This window comes from Balaenoptera borealis, assembly GCF_965194805.1.
Source record: "Balaenoptera borealis genome assembly, chromosome: 1".
Lineage (NCBI taxonomy): Eukaryota > Metazoa > Chordata > Mammalia > Artiodactyla > Balaenopteridae > Balaenoptera > Balaenoptera borealis.
Genome location: NC_138860.1, coordinates 146,698,489 through 146,720,167, shown reverse-complemented (window position 1 = coordinate 146,720,167; position 21,679 = coordinate 146,698,489). Strand labels below are relative to the sequence as shown.

At 46.7% G+C, this 21,679-nt stretch overlaps 1 protein-coding gene across 24 annotated transcripts in view; it reads right to left on the bottom strand.

The window, feature by feature from the left end:
* The window catches only part of LOC309613193 (uncharacterized protein), a 170,446-nt gene that overhangs the window by 113,297 nt on the left and 35,470 nt on the right, over nucleotides 1-21,679 (bottom strand). For 14 of the 24 annotated variants that reach the window (XR_014235547.1, XR_014235548.1, XR_014235554.1 and 11 more), the window contains one exon: nucleotides 11,271-11,372. The exons of 4 other annotated variants lie outside the window; for them this stretch is intronic. Coding sequence is in view for 1 of the 20 variants with exons in the window: in XM_082359736.1 (XP_082215862.1) it covers nucleotides 11,271-11,372 (102 nt within the window). In the remaining 19 variants the exon portion in view is untranslated. Of the gene's footprint in view, nucleotides 1-11,270; nucleotides 13,527-21,679 lie in introns of all 24 variants that reach the window. 6 more of the 24 variants (XR_014235553.1, XR_014235563.1, XR_014235564.1 and 3 more) reach the window with 1 other exon arrangement.

Here is a 21,679-nt window from a genome sequence, read left to right as displayed (position 1 = left end):
AAACACGATAAGCAATACACCATTATATTTGACTTAGGAAGCAGCCTGATCTAGCGGTAGAAAATGAGGGATTCGGGGGAGGCAGACCCGGGTTTGAATTCTACTTCTGCAGTCACTATTGTGGATAAGTTGCTTAACCTCTTGGAACCATACTTCCTTCCCAGGGACGTTATAAGAAATAGAATGAAGCAGTTAGAGTGTCTGGCACATAATATCCCATTCATTCTCTGAGATCAAGTAACCACATCCCAAATATCCCTTAATTCCATGTATTACTCTTTCTCTCCAACCCACAATCTTAATCCAGGCTCCATCATCTCTCACCTTGGCTGCATGACACCCTTAGCACTCTTGTCCCTGCTTCCTGCCTTTTTCCCCTTCAGTCCATTCTTCACCCAGCAGCCAAAAACGCTTTAAAATGCATGCATGCCCACACCTTTCCCCTGTTTCAAACCCACCAATAGCTCCCCCTTGTCCTTAGATAGAGTTGAAACAAAAATAACTCTCAGGGCCTTCCTTATTTGAGCCCTGCTCACCTCTCCACTGCCCTTCTCCATCTCCAAGCTAATACCTCTTCCTTCCCGATGCTTTATTTTCCTATGCTTCTTTTGCAAGACCAGATTTGGTGCCCCCTCTCTGCATTCTCATAACCTCCTGCTTCCATTTTTTTCCCATCCATATTCCATTATAATCTGTATCCATTGTTAGACAGTCATTTCTTAGGGTGAGTTTTGTAGGTTTTATCCCCAGTACCTGGACTGTTTTAAATGAATGAACCATCTCACCACTAATGAATGGCAGAGATGAGATTAAAACTCAGGTCAGTCTAATCCCCAAACTCATGGGTTCCCACTACCCCAGTTGAAACTGAGCTGAAAACAGATAGTGTGGCCCCCTTCCAACCCAATAGATCCCATCCCACCGGCCCCCTCTAATCCACCCCCAACATACGTGTGCTACAGCCCCTCTATTATGTGTGGACTCACTTTCTGCCAGGAATTCATATCTCCCTTGCAGACTGAGGCTCTGTTTTACTCTGCAAAATGATTGTTCTCAGGGAAAACACTCAACCCATTGATTCTGGTGAAAACATTCTGGAGTGACAGTGATAAGCAGGGGGCTTTCCTGGGCTCAGGACACGGGCTTTGGGGAGCGGCAAAAACCACACTGCAGCTCAGTTCGGAAGAAAAATTCCTGGAAGTTTGAGCAAGATGGTTTGTTTCTTACTCATGAAAGTGTATTGAGCCAACCCTCATTCTTTTGCCAGTATTTATGGGCTAAAAACATGACAAACCATCCTCTGTACTGGTCAAGATGTGGATACTAACTGATAGGGCTACAGACAAAATCCCCTGGGAACAAAACTGAAGTTTCATGACTGGTTATAGGATAACTTTTTCCCATTATGGAAGGTTCCACCATGTGATGGGAAGAGCACCTGTGTCAGTGGAATCCAGGAGACACTCCACCCGGAGGTATCTGAGTCCAGAACATGAAGGGCCTTGTATGTTACCCTAAGGAGTTTGGGCATTAATACCAATACTGCCACTTATTGAGGACCTTCATTGTGGCAGACTGGTTTAATGTACCTCTCTAATCCTGAAAGCTAAAAGTGTATACAACCATATGATGAATTTGGAAAATGATGGCAGGAAGTTAAGGCACATGCCATTGCCACTAAACTGCTAAGTGACAGAGACAGGAGTTCAACCTGCTCTTTTTGCTCTGTCTCCCCTGCCTCCCACCCTGGGCCCGGCCACCATCATCTCTCTTTGCAGGAGCACCAGAATGGATCTCCCTGCTTCCTTTTTTTTTCCCCTCCTGCAATGCAGAGTGATCTTTCAAAATATAAATCAGGTTATACCAACCTTCTGCTTGAAATCTTTCCATGGTGGTAGGTGTTGTTGCTATTTCCCAGCCTCCATCCTGCCCACCCATCTTCCTGTGGTTTGGTCAATCCTGGGAGTCCCATTGACCCTGACACAGGAGTTGGTTATCTGGGCATTGCATTCTCTTGGCCGCAGAGATGGGGCTGCGGAGATTAGGCAGGCTACAAGGAGAGGTCATCAGCTCAGAATTGAATATTATTTGCGGTAGTGCGGAGTAATACTCTGCTATCATTCCTGCTCTCACTTTCTTTCCAGAACGTGAATGAAAAAGCACAGCCTCTGAGCCTGCTGGCAGCCATCTCGTGACCTGGAGGGAAAGCAGCGTGGCAAAGGTGCTGGCCTGTGGGAGGAGAATGGAGCCAGGGGAATCACAGGGACCCAGAGCTGGAGCCCTGGCAGGACCACGTCTGAAACCTCTGCACCTTTCAACCTTTCAGTTACGGTGAACCAAAAAAGCCTCTTTACTGTCCACGCCAGCGTGGGTTAGGCTCTCTAGAACTTGCCACAGAAAGTCTCCCGGGTGATTCAGATACCTCCCGTCCTACTTTGAATAGCATCCAGATACCCTACCTTGGTATTAAAGGCCTGCTAACCTCTAAGATCAATGAGCGGCGAGGGCAAGGGCTAGACTTTCATTTCCCTTGGTATTACCAGTCCCTCCATCAATCTAACACACAGCAGGCACCCTAATTTTTTTTTTTTTTTTTTTTGAACAAGTAAGCCCAGATCTCTCTCTAGTACATTATATGCTTCCCAGAGGCAGGGAGTCCTGCTGGGGTCCCACTGAATCATATGCTGGCCCCACCTCTCTGCCAGTGGGCTGCACTTTGCTAGACATCATTTTAGTTAGACATCCAGCTCCTCCATCAGTGTCGTCAAGGAGATCACCTCCAGGGAGGGCGTGGCAGTTCTGGGTGAGCAAATGCCCAAGCTGCAGAGTATGCAAGCACTCCCCCAGGAGGAGAACCTCTGGAACAGGCTGGAATTCTCACAAGTAAACAGGGAGGGGACTCAGAGCCATTGTGATCTGGGCAGTGATGAATGTGACCAGTGGGGCGTGGGGAATGCCCAGGTGTGGGTCAGAGGAACAGTCCATTCCTTTTGTTTATCTAACCAGCAGGCCCCCTCTGGCCTCAGGCCCTCTGCCCTGCTGCTTCCTCTGCCTCATCACCCAGTTACTGTCTCTGTGACCAAGCTTTGACTTAATTCTCTGCAGAGCGTTTACCAATAACTGATTTTATTTTTCTCTGTTCCCCTCTCTAAAACATAAGCCCCATGAGACCAGAGACCTTGACTGTCAGCTCACCACTACATCTGTGGTATCAAGAATCCCCCAGTAGATACACAATAAGTGAATGAATAGTTGCCCTGCCCCACCCACTCAGAGGCCCACTCCCTTAAAGGGTCAGCTCAGTCTCCTCACGAGGCATCTCTCAAATGTGAACCCCCTCGTGGAGAGTAACCCCTCCCCCCAAACCACCACTTTCTTTTTTTTTTTTCTCTGTAATTTTTCTTTTCCTTTTTTTTTTTTTTTTTTTAATTCAGGTATGGCTGTTTTACAACGTCGTGTTTGTTTCTACTGTACAGCGAAGTGGAGCTCCCTGTGCTATACAGCAGGTTCTCGTTAGTTATCTATTTTATACATATTAGTGTATATATGTCAATCCCAGTCTCCCAGTTCATCCCACCCCCGCTTTCCCCGCTTGGTGTCCATACGTTTGGTCTCTACGTCTGTGTCTCTATTTCTGCCTTGCAAACCCAGACCACTTTCTGTCAAGGCATATGCTCATTTCTTTCGTGGCCCTGATCATAATGCAAAATTATCTCATGTATTTGTGTTTACTGATCTGTTATCTGCTTCCTCAAACGAATGTAAACTCTATGTCATTCCCTGTTGAGTCCCCAAAGGCGAGACCACTTCCAGACATTAAGTGCTCAGTAAACTTTTATGAAAGGAATGAAGGAATGGGGGACGGAATCTCCAAGGCTCTGGAACTGGTAGACATGAGGAGATAAAGGAAAGAGGAATCCAGGTTGATTTCAGAGTAACTTCGTGAGGTAAACAGGGTGGGTTTTGCCACATGAGGAAAGCATAGGTCAGCCATACTATGACCGTCTCAAAATAGCGTGTCTGGTGAAGTTCAAATCTGAACCCAGCTCTCTCTGATTCATGTGCCAGTTTCCTCTCTACTGAATCATGCAGCTTTCCTGTTGAAAAGTTATCTACGTATATGCTTAAAGGATTGACAATCTCCCCTATCCCCATTAGTCCAGATTCACAAGAGGTGAAGACTGGCTGCTTGCGAAACCATAATCGAATCTCTGGGCTTGTTTGTCTTCAAAATGCTTCAATTAAACCGCTTTAATGAGGCACAAGCAGCCGATACCAGCCTGATATTTTAAAAGTCTCTCCACGCCTTTGTGCTGCAGCCAGACCTCTGGCTTCTCTCTCTCAATTATTACCTTAACCATGCCCTGGAGACTTAAGGAGCCAGTTTATTTTGACTGGGAGATTGTTAAACAGCAGGAGGCAAATCTGAGACACTGCCAGGCTGTGATTTCCATTGCTCCACCCGGCCACGGGGTGCTGAGAATAGCCAAGGCCGCTTCCTGCTGGAGGAGGAAATGGCAGTTTCCTCAGCTCCCGGAAACATTGCTTCCTCTCTGGTGCCTAGCTCTGTGTTAAACAGTTAGATAGCCTCTTCCCACCCTGAACCCCAGAGACCTTGCCCAAGCCTGTAGAAGACATCCTGTTTCCCCTGAGGAAGTGGCCCAGCTTGAAGGAGCCTCTAGGGCATTGGAGTGAGGGGTGAGCAGGGAGTAGGGCAGGAAGGGGACGACCAGTGGTAATAATAATAGTGTTATCCAGTGTCAGCTAAGTACTATGCCCCCACCACACCCCTTTGTCCTGATGCTCAGAGATCTAAGTAAACTTGACCTAAACTCTCACTGGCCTTTGACGGTCCAAAGTCATCCAAGATAGAAAATTCAGTGCTTTTCTTGTTTCTACAGAAAATACACTCACACCGCACGTTCCAGGAATTTCGAAACATTACAGTGGATTTGAGTGGTCACAGGATCATATTTCCTGGCAAGTAACCTCACGGAGATGGCTCTGGAGTCAAGCTTTCTGGGTTCAAATCCTGCTTCATACGCTTTATCCCCTATTAGCCATACGTTATTGGGCAGGGCAGGTTCTCTGGGCATCAGTTTTTCCTCTTTTTCCCTCTGTACAGGGGAATAGTGGTACCCACCTCATCAAGAGTCAATGAGAGGGGCTTCCCTGGTGGCGCAGTGGTTGAGAGTCTGCCTGCCAATGCAGGGGGCACGGGTTCGGGCCCTGGTCTGGGAGGATCCCGCATGCCGCGGGGCTGCTGGGCCCGTGGGCCACAATTGCTGAGCCTGCGCGTCTGGAGCCTGTGCTCCGCAACGGGAGAGGCCGCGATGGTGAGGCCCGCGCGCCGTGATGAAGAGTGGCCCCCGCTTGCCGCGGCTGGAGAAAGCCCTCGCACAGAAACGAAGACCCAACACAGCCAAAAATAAATAAATAAATAAATAAAAATTAAAAAAAAAAAAAGAGTCAATGAGATAAAACACTTAGAACAGATAAAGCACATAGCACGTAGTTCAGTACCAAATAAATGTTCATTATTGTTTTTTTCTGCTTCCTCCTCCCTTTTGGAAGGAAAAAAAACAAAAACCTTTCCTTGTCTCATGAAGAATAATGGTACCCCTTCTCTGAAATCTTGGCATCAGCCAGTATCCATGCCCTTGGAATTTCAGTTTCTATATGAACAGCCCTTATGGGGGCATTCCTCTGAGTGCTTTCCTTGTAGGCCGTTGAGTAGATAAAAATTTCTGTCTTATTATCATTTATTACCATTTAATAGCAACCACTGACCAAATGATTTTTTATGGCATTATCCCATTTCTTTTTAAATAAACTTCATATTTTTGATTAGTTTTAGCTCTACACGAAAATTGCAAAGACGGTATGGAGCTCCCAAGTATCTCACACTCAGATTCCCCCATTATCAACATGGTACATAGATGTGGTCTGTTTGTTATAATTAACATGCCAGTGTTATAGCTGAAGTCCATATTTATTCAGATATCTTTAATTTTTACCTAATGTCCTTTTTTTCTGTTCCAGGATCCCATCCAGGATAGCATATTATATTTAGTTATCTTTTCGCCTGAGTTCCTCTTGGCTGTGACAGTTTCTCAGACTTTCCTTGTTTTGGATGACCTTGACAGTTTTGAGGAATACTGGTCAGGTATTTTGTAGATTGTCCCTCAGTTAGGCTTTGTCTGATGTTTTTCATAGGATTAGATAGACTGAGGTTTGGGAAGGAAGACCACAGTGGTAAAGTACCATTTTGGTCTTAGCATATCACAAATGACTTAACATTGTTGATGCTGACCTTGATCACCTGGCGGAGGTAGTATTTGTCAGATTTCTCCACTGCGGAGTTACTCTTTTTCTCTCCCTTTTCATACTGCACTCTTTGGGAGGAAACCACTATGTGAAGTCTACACCTGGGTGCGGACATATGCTTCACCTCCATGATGGCAGAGTATCTACATAAATTATTTGGAGTTCTGCTGTATGGGAAACTTATATATTCTCCCTTGTTGATTTATTTATTCAATCATTTGTTTATATCAGCATGGATTCATGGATATTTATTTTATATTTTGTGTTATAATTGAATATTAGCTTACTAATTTTGTTGCTCAGATGGTTCCAGCTTTGGCCTTTGGGAGTTCTTTCAGCTGGTTCCTGAATCGCTTTGACATACCCATCATTGTTTTACCTTGTTTTGTTTTATTTTTGAGCACTCCCTTATTTTCTGGTATATGAGGTGTTCTAGGCTCATCTTATAAATTTCCTGCCCCAGTCTTAGATTCGGCCATTTCTCTAAGGAGAAATGGTTCCTTTTATTGGAGAATGGTATTAAACCAAGATCTGGACACTAGGTGCGTTCCCCATGACTGCAGTGTCATTGATTCTAGGCTCTCTCAGCTGACAGAGCAAGGAAATATATGTATGTATAGTAACAAAAGATCCATGTATATATATATATATCTGGATGTAACCATCTGTATGTATATTAAGCTAAACATAGTTCTTACTGATGTCTCCCACTCTGATCCGTTACCTCCTGGATCATTCTAGCTTCCTCCTCTTGCTCAAGTATGTACTCTCGCTCCAATAGTAAGAAAGCTGGCTCCCACCATCCATTTATTTAATTGTTCAACTCCAGTATATTTGTATAACAGTATCAGAACTGTTAACTCATATTCCATGGGAAGCAACCTTTAACTAGAGCCCAGTGCTCATATACAGTTTCTTTTGCCTTTAGTTTCACAAACACCACTCATTTCCAAAGTTACTTAGGTTAGCAACCTTTTCCTCCACTCCCTTCACTTAAAGTTGCCTCATACATTTGTAATACAGTTAGATTATTTGGTCACATTCTGTATTCCATCCTGGGATCCTTTGACCTCCTACATGATTTGTTTAATTTGCATACATTAAGGTTCACTCTGCTCTAAAGTTCTATGTGTTTTGATAAATGCATAATGTCACATATCCACAGTTACAGTGTCATACAGAATAGTTTCACCACCCTAAAAAAATCCCCTATGCTTCACCTATTCAACCCTCCCCCTCAATCCTCTGGCAGCTACTGGTCTTTTTACCTCCACTATAGTTTTACCTTTTCTAAAATGGCATATAATTAGAATCATAGAGTATGCAGCCTTTTCAGACTACTTTCCTTCACTTAGCAATACACATTTAAGATTCATCTATATCTTTCTATGGCTTAATAGCTCTTTATTTTTTATTGTGGAATAATACTCCATTGCATATATGTACCACAGTTTATCCATCTATCAAAGGACATCTTGGGTATTTGCAGGGGTGGGGGCTTTCTGGGTTTTGGCAATTATGAATAAAGCTTCTCTAAACACTAGTGTGTAGGGGTTTGTTTGGACATGAGTTTTCAAATCAGTTGGAGAAATGTCTAGCAGTACAATTGCTGAATCATATGGCGAGACTATAGTTAGCTTTGTTCGAAACTGCCCGACTGTCTCCTTAAGTGGTCGTGCCATTTTACTTTCCCCGCAGCAATAAATGAGAGTTCCTGTTGCTCCACATCCTCACCAGCATTTGGTGGTGTCGGTGTTTCAAATCTGGGCCATTCTTGTGCGTGTGTACTGATACCTTATTGTTGTTTTAACTTGCACTTTCCTAATGACAAATGATGTGCATCATCTTTTCATGTGATTATGTACCTTCTGTAGATCTTCTTTGGTGAGAAGTCTTTTTAAATCTTTTGCCCATTTTCTTATTGTTGAGTTTTAAGTGTTCTTGTATATTTTGAATATAAATCTCTTGTCACACATGTGTTTAGAAAATAATTTCTCCCATTCTGTGGCTGATCTTTGGACTATCTTAATAGTGTCTTTCACAGAACAGAAGTTTTTAATTTTAATAAAGTCCAACTTACCAGCTTTTTCTTTCATGGGCCATGCCTTTGGTGTTGTATCTAGAAACTCAGCACCAAGGCTTGAATGGTTTTAAACAGTTCTCTTAGGTAATCATGACACCACTGCTCTTAGGCAAGGAATATAACATCTATTTTACAGGAGAAATGGCTGTCTGTCACACTTTTCTCTGAGGTATCTTTAAACAGGCCAAAAAAGAGAATGGGTAAGAACTAAGAGAGAATGGGTAGACGAAAGCTGGCCAAGACAAATAATAAATACCTTCAAAGTTCCTTGGTCAGCCTTAAAATTCATGAGCATGTGAATATCTCCTCCACTACTTAGCAGTATTTGTTTTTATATAAATATTATATTATTGTTGCTGCAGTACACACACACACACACACACACACACACACACACACACACACACACACACACTGCCATTTTGATAAACACCGGTGCCTCATGAAGAAATTCTGTGCTGGGTGACTTTGCTCCCCACCCCAGTACAGTGACATGCTCCTTCCAGGAATATTTGAACCTCAGTTTGGGAAGCAAACTGAATTGTAGGGGCAAGGTTAAGCAACTTGTCTGATGTCACACAGATAGCAAGTGACAGATCCAGGCTTTGAGTCCTGAATGAGCAGACTCCCAAGCCAGTGCTCCCAGGGGGCCACAGGGTGGTCTGTGTTCCAGGGTCCTTGGCCACAGACAGCGTGGCTCAGGGAGCCTGAGGTCATCTCCATTTCCAGGAGGCACCCTTCCCCCCTTCCCCATTGACCTGGCCATCCCTTGGCCTTCACAGCCTCTAGAATCATACCATATAATTTAGGCTTCCCTCTCCCTCCAAAGCATAAACGAGAGAAAGGGAAAAAGCAACCCCAGACTGGGTCTATCATGGAAGCGTGTGAACGTAGGGGAGAACCAGCCTGAGGGGATGATAAAGAACTTGCAAAAGATTACCTTTCCTTTTCAATGATAAAAAACTTTGTGTCCAAACAATTTTTGCTGAAACAACAATGCACTTCATAAAACATATTGAGGAAACTTATAATTATGTCAAATTAAACCGTGTAGAAGCATCTCTCTGGCCGTGAGAACCATTGATTTCTTGGTGCAGCTGCATTCAGTGTCTGGGGCTGGGGTAGCCGCAGTTCTGAAAGGAGCAGCTTCGGGAGAGAAAGAGGTCATTCTCTCAGAGGAATGGCCTTTGCCCTCCCGAGCTAGGATCTCACTAGCTCCTCTGGAAAGAGCGGAGCTGCAGGCATCTGTCTGTGAGAGCCTGCTTTCAGGGCCTGGGGCCAGGAACACCAGCCTCTTTGCTCCCCAGCCGTCTCATCTGGATTTTATGCATTCAGCAAACATGACCATGGATAGGCGTGGACCCACACCTCCAGCCTCCTCCTCGGTGTTCAGTGGTGCTGAACTTCCCTAGAAGTGTCCCCCTTTTCCCACGTGCTCTCCTGGAGTCCAAGACCTAAATTTAAGTCTCTGCTGCACCAGTGACTAACTCTGTGACCCTGCTTGACTTCTCTGGGTCACTTTTCTCTCATCTGCAAAACAGTAGTAATAGGACTCTAGGTGGGGCAGGGCGGGATGCTTTTACCTATGTCATCTGAAAGCGATTGCTACCCAAGCAGGAAAACTGACAAGGTGGGGACTACATCACCTACACTGGCCTTCAAAGTTTGCTGCAAGGACATTCGGTGCTTTTGAGTAGTGACTTCTTCCTCTCAGATGTATGCAAAACAGTTAGCTCAGTGTGCTAACTCAGCCTTTTCTTCCCTTTTCTTTCAACGGCTTCAAAGAGCCCCCATTCACTTTTGCCTGCCTCACTGCCTGGGACAAGGCAGCTCTGCCCCGCTCCCCACTTATGCCCTGAACTTCCACACATCTGCAGGGAGCGCTTCAGAGTGACTGCTGCCATTGGCATTTCAAAGACTCCAAGATGGGGCTCTGAGCCCCATCCCGATCAGTGTAACGGAAGGATGGAGCTGGAACAGGGAGTTTGGGAGGATTAACCAGCTCTCCTACTGTGAGGCCGGGCAACCTGTGTCACTAAATCTTCCTACTGGATTAAGCCCAAGCCCACAGATCAGCCGCAGCCTTGAACAGATGTGACACAATGGAACACTTTGTGGGCCTTCATCCAATGAAGAATCTAAAAGTAGATGGCACATGGGCACATGGCACTTGTCACTCTCTCCCTTGTGTTATTGGTAGAGGCAGCAGTGAGTCTTGAAAAAAATCACGAGCCAAAAAGTCTAGGTGTGCCCCCAGCTCTGCCACTTGCCAACTGTGTGATCTTGGGTGGGTTACTTCACTTCTCTGAACCTCAGTTTCTTCAACAGAAAAACAGAGCTTGTGGGAGGGATTTCACAGAGTCTTGAAGGATTCTGAGATAACACACACACTCATTTCCTCAAAGAGCACGTGCAGGAAACCTGAATGTGACTGTCCCTGGCTGGGGCGAAGGCCTGGCTTTCTCTGTCCTTCGCGGCGTCTTGCACCTGCTTCCATCTTAACACTCAGTCTTTTAAGTTTCTCTCCTTTTAATGGTGGCTCCTCAGAAACTGGGGTTCTGTGGTTATTTATCTTCACTTTCCCACACCTGGCCACACATGGGTTCCTGGGAATGTTTATCAAACTAAAAATACTCTGTAACAGATGCCCCGCCTGGGATCATTCACTAGCGTGTCCCATCTCCCCTCCTGGACTAGATACTCTGAGGGCAGCAACTAGGTGTGTGATTCATCCATGTAGCTACTATGGCACCAAGCCAGACACACAGTGGATTTTCAGGGGATACATGGGAAAAGCAAGAAGAAAAATGAGAAGGGGAGAGAAGGAAACAGGTCCCCCTCCTCGACAGCAGTAACTCACCCAGCAAGTCTTCCTACCCACTCAGTGCCAGGCAGGCTCATATTCTTGCTTCTCCCTCTGAGAACAAGGTCCAAATATTTTCTTAGTCCTCCTTGACAAAAACTGTACAAAATTTACAAAACCCAGTTACGATTTTTTTCCTTTCCAGCAGGACTTTCCTGGATGATGTTTAATGACTCAACCAATCACCCAAAGATTACAATTCCTATGGAATTGTCAGGGTCATGGGATAATCTATCCCTGACTCCAATATGCAGGAAGATCCCCTGTATAAGCTCTCCCTAAAGATGGGTGGGGACAACCCACCTCCCATTTCGTTTTCCCCACTTAGACACAACCTGCTGTTTTCAACCTCCGTATCTTTGCTGTGCTGTTCCCTTTTGTCTGAAATGACTTTGCCCATCCTCCAAACCATACCCTCATACTCTGTGATTCCTACAACCACCAGCCTTGCCACAGCCAATTTGCGCAGCTGACTCATACATACCCTTCAAAATCTGACTCAAGTGTAACCTCACGAGAAGGAGGTAGTCTACACAGCAGGCTTGGGGAAGAGTAGTGAGCCCAGACGTTAGAGTTGAACCTCGGCACTCGCACAAGTGAGCTGTGTGACTTCGGGAAAGTCACCTCCCATATCTGAACCTCAGTTTGCTCATCTGTAAAATGGGAGTGTGGACACCTTCTTTAGGGAGTTGTTCTGAGAAGTAAACTGGTTCATGAATGTAAAGAGCTTGGCACAGAACTTGGCGTGTGGGAAGCTCTCAATTATGGCAGCTGTAGTCATGTCTTCTGTGGACCCCAGACTGGATTAGCTGCCCCTCCTCTATACTCCTAGAGCACCCTTACACATAGCCACCTGTAGCTGCCATTTACCTCACTGTTTTAATATCTGCTCATTACTTGTGGCCCTACCGATGGTAAGCAACTCACAGGCAGAAACTCTTAGCATCCCCCAGATCTAAGACCAGGTCTGCTTGTTGCATGAGTGAATGAATGGATGGAATGAATGAATGCATGAGTTAATAAACTGAATTAGTAGACTTTTAGGCTACCTTGACAGCCATGCCTATTCTAAGCCCCACAAGGGCTAGAGTTGGGGCTGCCCAGAGCGGCTCAGGTCTGAGCCACGCCTTGGATATCACACGGGCCCATGAGGACATAGAACAGTGGGGACAATGAAAACTAAAAGGTGGACTCCAAAATGTGTTTTGTTACTGCTGAGTTTGCCCTCTCACCTCTTTCCAAGGCCCACCAGGCCATCAGTAAATATTTGCTTGGAATTATTCATAGATTCATTTGTTCATTCAGCAAATATTTATTGAGTCAGATACTGTTCCAGGCACTAGGGTACAGCAATAGATAAGACGAGCATATTCCCAGGAATATGATTCCGTGGAGAGGTGACATAAGCCATTATCACCTTATCAGTAAGGCCGTGGAAGTAGGAAGGGCAGGAGGAGCAATGGACAGGGAGTCGGGGAGCCCAGATTCGGATCTTTGCTTTGAGCACCATCATCTCAGTCAAGTCACTCGGCTTCTCTCTGCCCTGTGACATGTTACTTTCATAGGGTGGCCATATCTGCCCTACTCATCACAAGGTCAGATATTTGTATTGGGAATGATAATAGAAAAGGCTATAGAGTCGTGGAAAGATGACAGCTTATCAGCAAAATGACCTGGCTCTGTGACCTTAAGCACATCATCTACCTCTCCAAGTCTCTGCTTCCTCATCTGTAAAATGGGGAGAGACACTCACTTGGCCTACCTTGCAAAGTCCCTGTGGGTCTTAACCTAGACCACAGGAGGAAGCAGGGCACTGCAAACAGTAAAGAGCACTGGGGGCTTCCCTGGTGGTGCAGTGGTTGAGAATCTGCCTGCCAATGCAGGGGACACGGGTTCGAGCCCTGGTCTGGGAAGATCCCACATACCGCGGAGCAACTAGGCCTGTGAGCCACAATTACTGAGCCTGCGCGTCTGGAGCCTGTGCTCCGCAACAAGAGAGGCTGCGATAGTGAGAGGCTCGCGCACCGCGATGAAGAGTGGCCCCCGCTTGCCACAACTAGAGAAAACCCTCGCACAGAAATGAAGACCCAACACAGCCAAAAAATAAATTAATTAATTAATTAAAAAAAAAAAAAAGAGCACTGACCTTGTAACTCTTGGCTGTAGGCCTGCACTTCATCCACTCACATCTGTTTCAAGGTCTAGTTTACTCAAGTGGATCAGGTAGCCTTCTCTGACTCTTGGAGTCCTCATCTGTAAAATGGGAATAATAATCCCTGTCTGGCCCACCCCCCAGCGTTGTGAGAATCTGATGAAATTATGGATGTGAAAAACTTTGGCAAGTGTTGCCACGCTATATAAATGATAAAGTGCTCTGTAAATTTGAAGACCAGTTATTCTTTTTGTTGTCACGAGGGATTATGCTCATTGTAGTAGAACTGGACTTGTCCTATGTCTGTTCCTCCACCTCTAGAAAGAAAGAAAAGAACCATGGAGATGGTCTCCATGTACTCCCAACACGTGTGGAATCTCACTTTAGTCTTGAGGTAACTCCATGTGTTGTGCAGGAAAAAAAAATTTTTCCATCATTAGAGAGGAAGATAGGATTCTAGGGGGCCACTCTTGTAGTTGCTTTCCCTCTCTGAGCCTCATTCTCCCCATTTGTCAAATAAAGAGGTCGGATTCTATTTAAATTAGGATACGTATGGCTGCAAGGAAAAAAGTGATAATCAGTAACGTTATCTGTTATCTCACATAGCAAGAAGTCCAGATGTGGGCAACCCAAGTTGGGTGTTACAGTGCCTCTAAGGTGTCAGGGCCACAAACCAGTGTCCCTGTGATTTTTTAATGGTGTCAAGATGATTCCTGTGGTTCCAAACTTCACACCTTTATTTAATAATGCCCAAAGGCAAGAGAAGATCAGTGTTTGTCTTGGGCTTCTTCTTAAGAAAAGGATATGGAAGATTTTCCCAGACCTGCTGCTTGTATTTCATAAGGGGGGCAGGGGCAGGAGGGTGATCCCATGTCCCTTACCTCAACAAGTCAGGAAAAAGGAAAAGGAATTACCGTATCGAGCAACAAAATCCGTGTTCTGACAACAAAACCATCATGAAAATGGCTGCCAGGCAGACGTCCCTCAGGTCTGACACAGACTCTGGATCTCTGAAGTCCATTCAAGCCCCCAAGTGCAACGTTGAGCTCTGACACAGACTCTGGATCCCCAAAGTCCATTCAAGCCCCCAAGTGCAATGCTGAGATCAGCCCAAGGTCACTGCAAGCCCCCTTCCCAGCTTCCAAGTCCTACCCTGTCCCTACTGGGTGGAGCTGGGCGGGAGGTGGTGCTGCAAGAGAACCAGGACCCCACAGCTGGGAACTGCCCTCTGCCCACCCATTCAGCCTGGTGGCACCTCTGGCAGCTTTCTGGACTCTGTTTCTGAAAACAGCCTAGCCCACCAGGCCCAGAAGGAATGACCCCTTACTTTCCTTCCTGCATCTTCCCATAAATAAACAGAAACTGATAAGAGTGACTGAAACAAAATAGAAGTCTATTTTTTTCTCATGTAAGAGGTCTAGAAGCAAGCAACTCAGGGCTCCATGGCCTATAGGAACCCGAGTGCCTTCCATCTTTCTGCTCCTCCATCCTCAGTATATGTCCACCTTCAAAGTTATTTCATAGTCCAAGATTGCGTCTGCAACTCTATTATTATCATCATGTCATTCTAAAAGGAAAAGGGAAAATTAAAAAAAAAAAAAGACCTCTATCTGTCATACCCATATCTCCTTCCCTTTTTAAGGAACTTTCCCCACATCCCACCCCAAAACTTCTTCTTCTATCTCATTGGCCAGAACTTGGTCACAGGGCCAAACTTTGCAGCTAAAGAAGCTGGGAAATGTCCTTTTTAACTAGGCATATTGAAACCCCCAATTCACTTAAATTAGTAAGCAAGATAAAGAGAACGTGTATTGGACAGACAGCTAGCAGTCATGGCTACAATTCCAGGGCTAATCATCAGAGAGTAACACGAGTTCTGGTAAAAGGTCTGGGCAGTTGATCATTGCAAAACGTTGGAGGACAGGGGACCTTGGGTGGCTGTCACTTTGTTTAGTTTTTATAGGCTTCCATCTGGCTACCTATGGGACTTTGGGCATGTCACTTCATCTCTCTGAAACTCCTCTGGTCTAAGATGGAGGTGGGACTACTAGATCGACTGTGGTGAAATGAATCTGAGGGCAAGATTCATTCTTTCAGCTGTTCATTCATTTATTCAACAAGAATCTCCTGACACACCTTCTGTGTGCCAAGTGCTGTGCTAGGCATTGAGGATTCGGAGAGTCATAAATTGTGGGAGTTTATAGTCAATGGAAAAAAGCCCAGGAAAACATCCATCATGATAGATTGTGCTAAATGCCATGTTAAGGATAAATGCAAAGAAGGAGGAGGTTCGAAGAGGGGCACCTACCGCAGGTAGGGGACCTCAGAGGCATCATGAGGATGCTTAAGGGATGAACAGGAGCTTGTGGGCAGAGGAGGTTGGAAAGTACAGGAAGGAGGCCAGCCTGTGCATAGATATGGACTTGCAAAAGAGCACATGGCGTTCTGGAAGCATTTTCCTGCTGTACACTGACCCTCAGGTAGGGCTCTGGCTTCAGAGCTTTTTTAATGAGCTAGTGCTGTTTATTTAGTCCATTTGAATTCAAACAGATTGGAGGTTGGATTTCAGCTCCACCATCTAATAACATGCTCTCAGGCCAGGGGCTTCATCTTGAACCTGAGCTTCACCCCCAGCATGAGCTTCAGCATCTTTGTCTATACACGCCCTTAGCCCTCAGTGCTATGCACTGAGATCTCATGTATAGACGTGCCCAGCGTGGCCCTGACACACGGTGAGTTTTCAGTCCGGATTTTTTCCTCCTCTCCTCTTCCGCAGGGCTATGGGGTGAACCTCATAGGTTTCAGGGAACCAGGAAGAGGAGACAGCCACTGGCCAATGGCTTAAGGAGGGCAAGAGTGGTTTCTGTGTTGATACTTTTAGGTGCAAACTGGAACAGGAAAAAATCAGGTGAGAGAAACCAGTATGCTGCCAAGGAGTAGACTGCATTGTTCACCCCTGGTAAAGCAGCTGCAAAGAGCTGTTAAAGCAGGGGAAAGGTCAACCCCTCGCAAGAGAATAAACTGCCAAACCTTGTGGCCCTGCGCCCTCCCTCCTGCAATTCCCATGCCCCCCTGCGCTGGTTTTCTCCCTGGAGATGAGAAGGTGACCTCTGCCCCGCCAGGCTGTTTGGGCTGTGTGTTCGGGCTGTGTGCAGGGGGTTTGTAGAGTGTAAACTGCAGGCAACCCTGAAGAGGAAGGTTGTTTTCGTCTTGATATCTGCAGGCTGGCCTCCTCATCCCCATGCTGTTTGCTCAGTGCTGCCTCTATGCCTGCCTTCACCCAAAGCTCTCCCTTCTTCCTTTTACCTTCCAAATCCTCCCCATCCATCACAACCACACGTCCAGGAAGCCCGTCCTGATGGCCCTAGTTTAAACTAATTCCGTGCCCTCAAAATGTCTTCAGACAACCACACCACAAGATAGTCACTCTCTTTCTCCTGGTTTTTTTTTTTTTCTTTCTATTCAGCTTCATCCTCACCCCACTTGAACAAGGACCATCTGGGCTCCCAATTCTCTGAACCAGCACAATCACATCAACTGGGAACTTGTTAAAAATGCAAATTCACCCATGGGGGTGGGCCCAGCAATCTGTGCTTTAACAGGGCTCCAGATGATTCTAACACACACTCAAGATCAAAAACCAGTGCTTCCAACAATCCTGGCTACTGAGAAGGGAAAGGACGAAATAGTGATATTCTTCCTTTAGCTTCAGAGTTCTCTAGAAACACATCCACATGAAGGTCCCCATCACAGAGCACTTATTCTTTCCTTCAGCAACATCCCAGCACACTGACTGCATGGGGATGGAAAGCAGAATGGTTCTTCCCCTATTCACTCTGTAATTTACCCCACAGATGTTACTGAGCACGTGTCGTGCATGTTTCCAGCTTGAACTCAGACACACCTGAGTGTGGTGAGTCTGGGCTCACCACTCATTGCCAGGAATGGAAACATGGTGAGGCAAGGACGCAGATGGGGAAGCGAGACAGGAGAGCTGACAGAGCTCAGTTCCCACTCTGCCTGCAGGAGGGGGCAGTTCCAGCTCTGGGGGGAACCCCTCTAGGTGTGTAGGGTTCTGTCCCCCTCCCCATACCCTGCACCAGCTGCTACATGAGGGGCTCCCACTGTGCAGGGAAGGGCCTAGGGTGGGGCACTCCAGCAAACTCCAATGACACATGTTTCGTATTACACGCAACATTCTTTGTGGGAACCCCAGTGAAAAATACACATGGCCAATCATCCCTTTCTCAGGAGGAGGGGCCCCAGGAAAGGGGATTTTCGCTGCGGGCTTTATCAAGAGTTAGAAACACAGTGAAGGCTCTGAGCTTCTTAGAAAAACAAACTGTTTGTGCTTGGGCTTTTCATTTGAAGGATTAGGAGATGGTTTGGATATCAGCAGATACCTGAGGAGCTCACCTGGGTCTCAAGACAATGGTGGAAAGTGCATGGGATCTGGCATCTCCTGGCTCGGCTCCCGGACTGTATTTCTGAGTGGCATTTAGGGGAGCCACCTGCCTGGCTGAGCTTCTATTTCCTCATCTCAAATAAGAGAATAATAACACTTCATCTTAAAGGGCAGGCACTATAAAACCCCTGTGAAATGGTATTTGCAAGAGTACTCTTTGTAAAACATGTTACATAAACGGGATTCTTACTATCATTATTAGATGTAGAAAATCCAGAAGGAAACCTTGTCCGAAAAAATTGTCTGGCAGCATGATATAGTGGAAGAAATATGAATTTAAAGACATACAGAAATGAATATAACCCTCACCCTCACCACTTACTGGCTGTGTGGCTTCAGGCAAGTTACTTCACCTCTCTGAGCCTCAGCTGTCAGGGGTAAAAATACTCCCCATCAGATGGGGTTGCTGCAAGGACTACCTCATTTTCTCTGTAAATGTCCCTGCCCTATAGAAGGTGCTCCATACAGGTGAGCACTGCAGCCCAAGGATGCCCAAAGTGGCACCGCCACCCCTGCCCCGCCCACTGGGGTTTGAGGCCACTCGAAGAGTCAGCCCTGCTCTGCACATCCCCTCACTTGAGGGGAGGAGTTTACCTCCTCCCCCTGACACTCCTCTGAAAAGCTATTCTTCATCCCCACAGCTCTGGCAGCCTCCCCTCGCCACCTCGATCAAGTTACAGACCCATTTTTTTCCCCTCACAAAGCACTGCAGTCTGCCAGCTCCTCCCCCTTCTCCTCCAGCCGGGCGAGCTGGGCCAAGAGTTCAGCTTCCAGTAGAAGAGCCCCAGCACTTCTCACTAAGGCACACAGAAAATGTCACAGCTGGCCCTGTGTTTGTAACCTTGTATATGTCTTCATCAATTTCCAGGCCCCGGGAAGCAGTTCCCAGAGTCCACTTCTTTTCAGCTGAGTACGTTCCCTAGAGGGGAGGGGGAGTTTCTTAAACCCGCTCAAACCCAGCAGGTGTTGGTGAGGGATCTGATCCCAGGCAGAGGGGGCAGGAACTAATGTTTTCGACCACATCCCACATCCCAGGCTCCTTTTATACGTATCAAATCTCTGCATTAGCATCACTTTTCTGGGGGCTCCTCTCTTGACCCCCAAGACTCAGTGAAGTGCCGGTACACACTCGCTTAGCAATCTGCATTTCTTCTTGTAGAAGTCACACGTATGTCAGTTGAATGTCTTTCTTCTCTGGTAAGCTTCAGGAGGGGTTTGATCAAGTCTACCTCATTAGCACGGACCACAGTGCCTGATGAAGAGTAGGTGCTTAACAGATTCCATGTAGGTGCTTATTCATTCGATGAATGAATAAAACCTCATGGCAATACTGTAGGATAAATATTTTCATTTTCCTGATTGTGCAGAGAAGACAACTGAGACCCCAAGAGATGAAGTGTCTTACCCAGGCTGACACAGCCAGTAAATAGTTGAGCTAAGATTCAAACCCAGGTTTTCACCAAATGCTTCACTGCATTTGATTTATATTAAGATCACGCTGGAAATGCTAACAAAGACAATTTTTCAAAATAAAGAAGCTGAAACTGCTTTCCCTCTCCACCCCCAACACAGCATGACTTGTGCCAGCGAGAGGGTTCTGGGAGCCGAGTGCAACCCACACGAGGCGGAGGCCAGGAGACAGGGGTGGCCCTTGTCCCTCAGCCGCGGGGACTAGATCCTCGCATGGAGCCCCTCCCGGCTTGTCCCCACCAGGGCAGGACTTGGATACAAAGTCTCAGGAGAACAAAGATCACATTTTCCCCTACGAAGCAGAGAGGCCAGCGCTGGGGAAACAATGGCCTTGCTGGGATCAAAGAGAGCTGGGCCTGGACTGGGGACAAAAGCTGAGCCCCAGCTTGATAAGAATGACAACCAGCTCTCCTCCTCCGGTTACAAAGGTCTGGGGGTGGGCGGAGCAGCGAGTGCGCATGCGTGTAGATCCTTAGGGGCCCACCCCACCTTCCAGCCGCACCCCCCAGCTCCCCGCCCCTCCCCACCCTGCACAGCTCCTGGAACGCAGCCTAACTGCCCTCCCCCAAGCCAGCCATGTTCTTGTCCATTCTAGGTCTTCCCTCAAGTTTTTCCTCTCACGTGCTCATCTCCTCCTTTCCCCTTAAGTGCCCTGGCTCAGGCTTCAGCGTTTCAGCTCACAAGCTGCCTCCTCTCTGCCCTCCGTGACCCTTTGAGGCCTGGGTCCATCACACCCTGCTGTGGGCTTGCACCAACCCAATTCCCGCCTCTAGTTCTGGCACTGCTGACGTTGAATTATTACGACCACTGTCAATACGACCTCCCCCCCGCAGGCTGTGACCACATGGAGGCCTAGACAATTTCTTACCGATTCTGTAAATGCATTGCCTAGCCCAAGAGGAGACGGATGGCTAAACGTTGGTTGAATGAATAAAGCAATGAATGGTGTAGAGTGAGCTCTCCTAAGGCCTGGAAGTTGACTTTGGGACCATGTCTTTTGAATGAATCAAAACCTCTCTGACCTCTGGATCTCCTTCACTGAATTTTATGCAACTAATGTCCTTAAAGTGCCTCCTCCATTCAGGGCATGGCTGGGTACTGAGACTGGAACGGTCAGTGAAACGAAACCCCTGCCCTCATGGAGTTTCAGTCTGTGGCCAGGGCCAGGGAGACAGACGTTAATCAAGTACATAATTGAAAATTATGATAAGTGCTAATAAGGGAAAGCACAGGGCAGGGCAATAAAAGAGCATATTAACCTGTGCATCAATGTCTGTCTGTATGCCCGGCAGAGGTCTTGGCTCTGGGAGGGATACATCAGGGAACTATGTGTCCGCTATGGAGATAACCTAGCTAATAACAGGCGAAACTAGTCCAGGCTGGGAAGGCTTCCCTGAGGAAGGGACAGCTGAGCCAAGATCTAAGGGATGAGCCAGCATCAGGAAGCAAGAGGCAGGAGGTAGAAAGACTAAAAATTTGCTATGATTAGCAATGGATTGGGTTGCCTCTGGGAAAATATCAACGCCTCCACCCCAAACTGCCCACAAAGAACCTGGTAGCAGAAGTCGGCAGAGCAACCAGAACACGTGGAGGTCAGAGAGGCTGTGTACTTTTCCCAAGGTCACCCCCAGGACTCTAGCAGATGGAGAGAGATGGAGCCCCAGGGCCCCAGCTCCAAGTCTGCTACCTCACAATGCCCTGCACCTGTGAGACAGATCGGGGAGACCCTTCTCCAGCCCAAAGGTGGGGCCCTGGGATTGAAGGGCAAAGCATCCGCAGGAAGTGCCCCCCCGGAGGACCAGGCTTGGTCTGAAATTTCCTATAAAGGGACTGTCCCTCACCATAGCAAAAGTAATAGTGATGCCTCCTGATGCTGTGTTCATTCAACAACCATGTACAGTTAGCAAAGCACCGTCGCAAAAATGGCCCCATTTCTTCTAAGAGCAATGGTCAAGCCCTATTTAATCAAGTCTTATTAACTGTGACCTTAGACAAGTTCTTTTTCTACTCCGAGCTTGAATTTCCTCATTTGTCACTTGGAACCAAGGCTCCCTATTGGCAGGGCTATGGTTAGGATGGTGTCTTTATTATTAGTTATCTCAGGTTGCCATTACAAAGTACCAGAGACTGACCGGCTTTAACAACAGAAACATTTTCTTGAAGTTCTAGGAGCTAGATGTCTGAGATTAAGGTATCAACAGAATTGGTTTCTTCTGAGGCCTCTCTCCTTGGCTTGTAGATGGGCATCTTCTCCCTGTGTCTTCACATGGTCTTCCCTCTGTGCTAATTTCCTCTTCTTATAAGGACACCAGTCATATG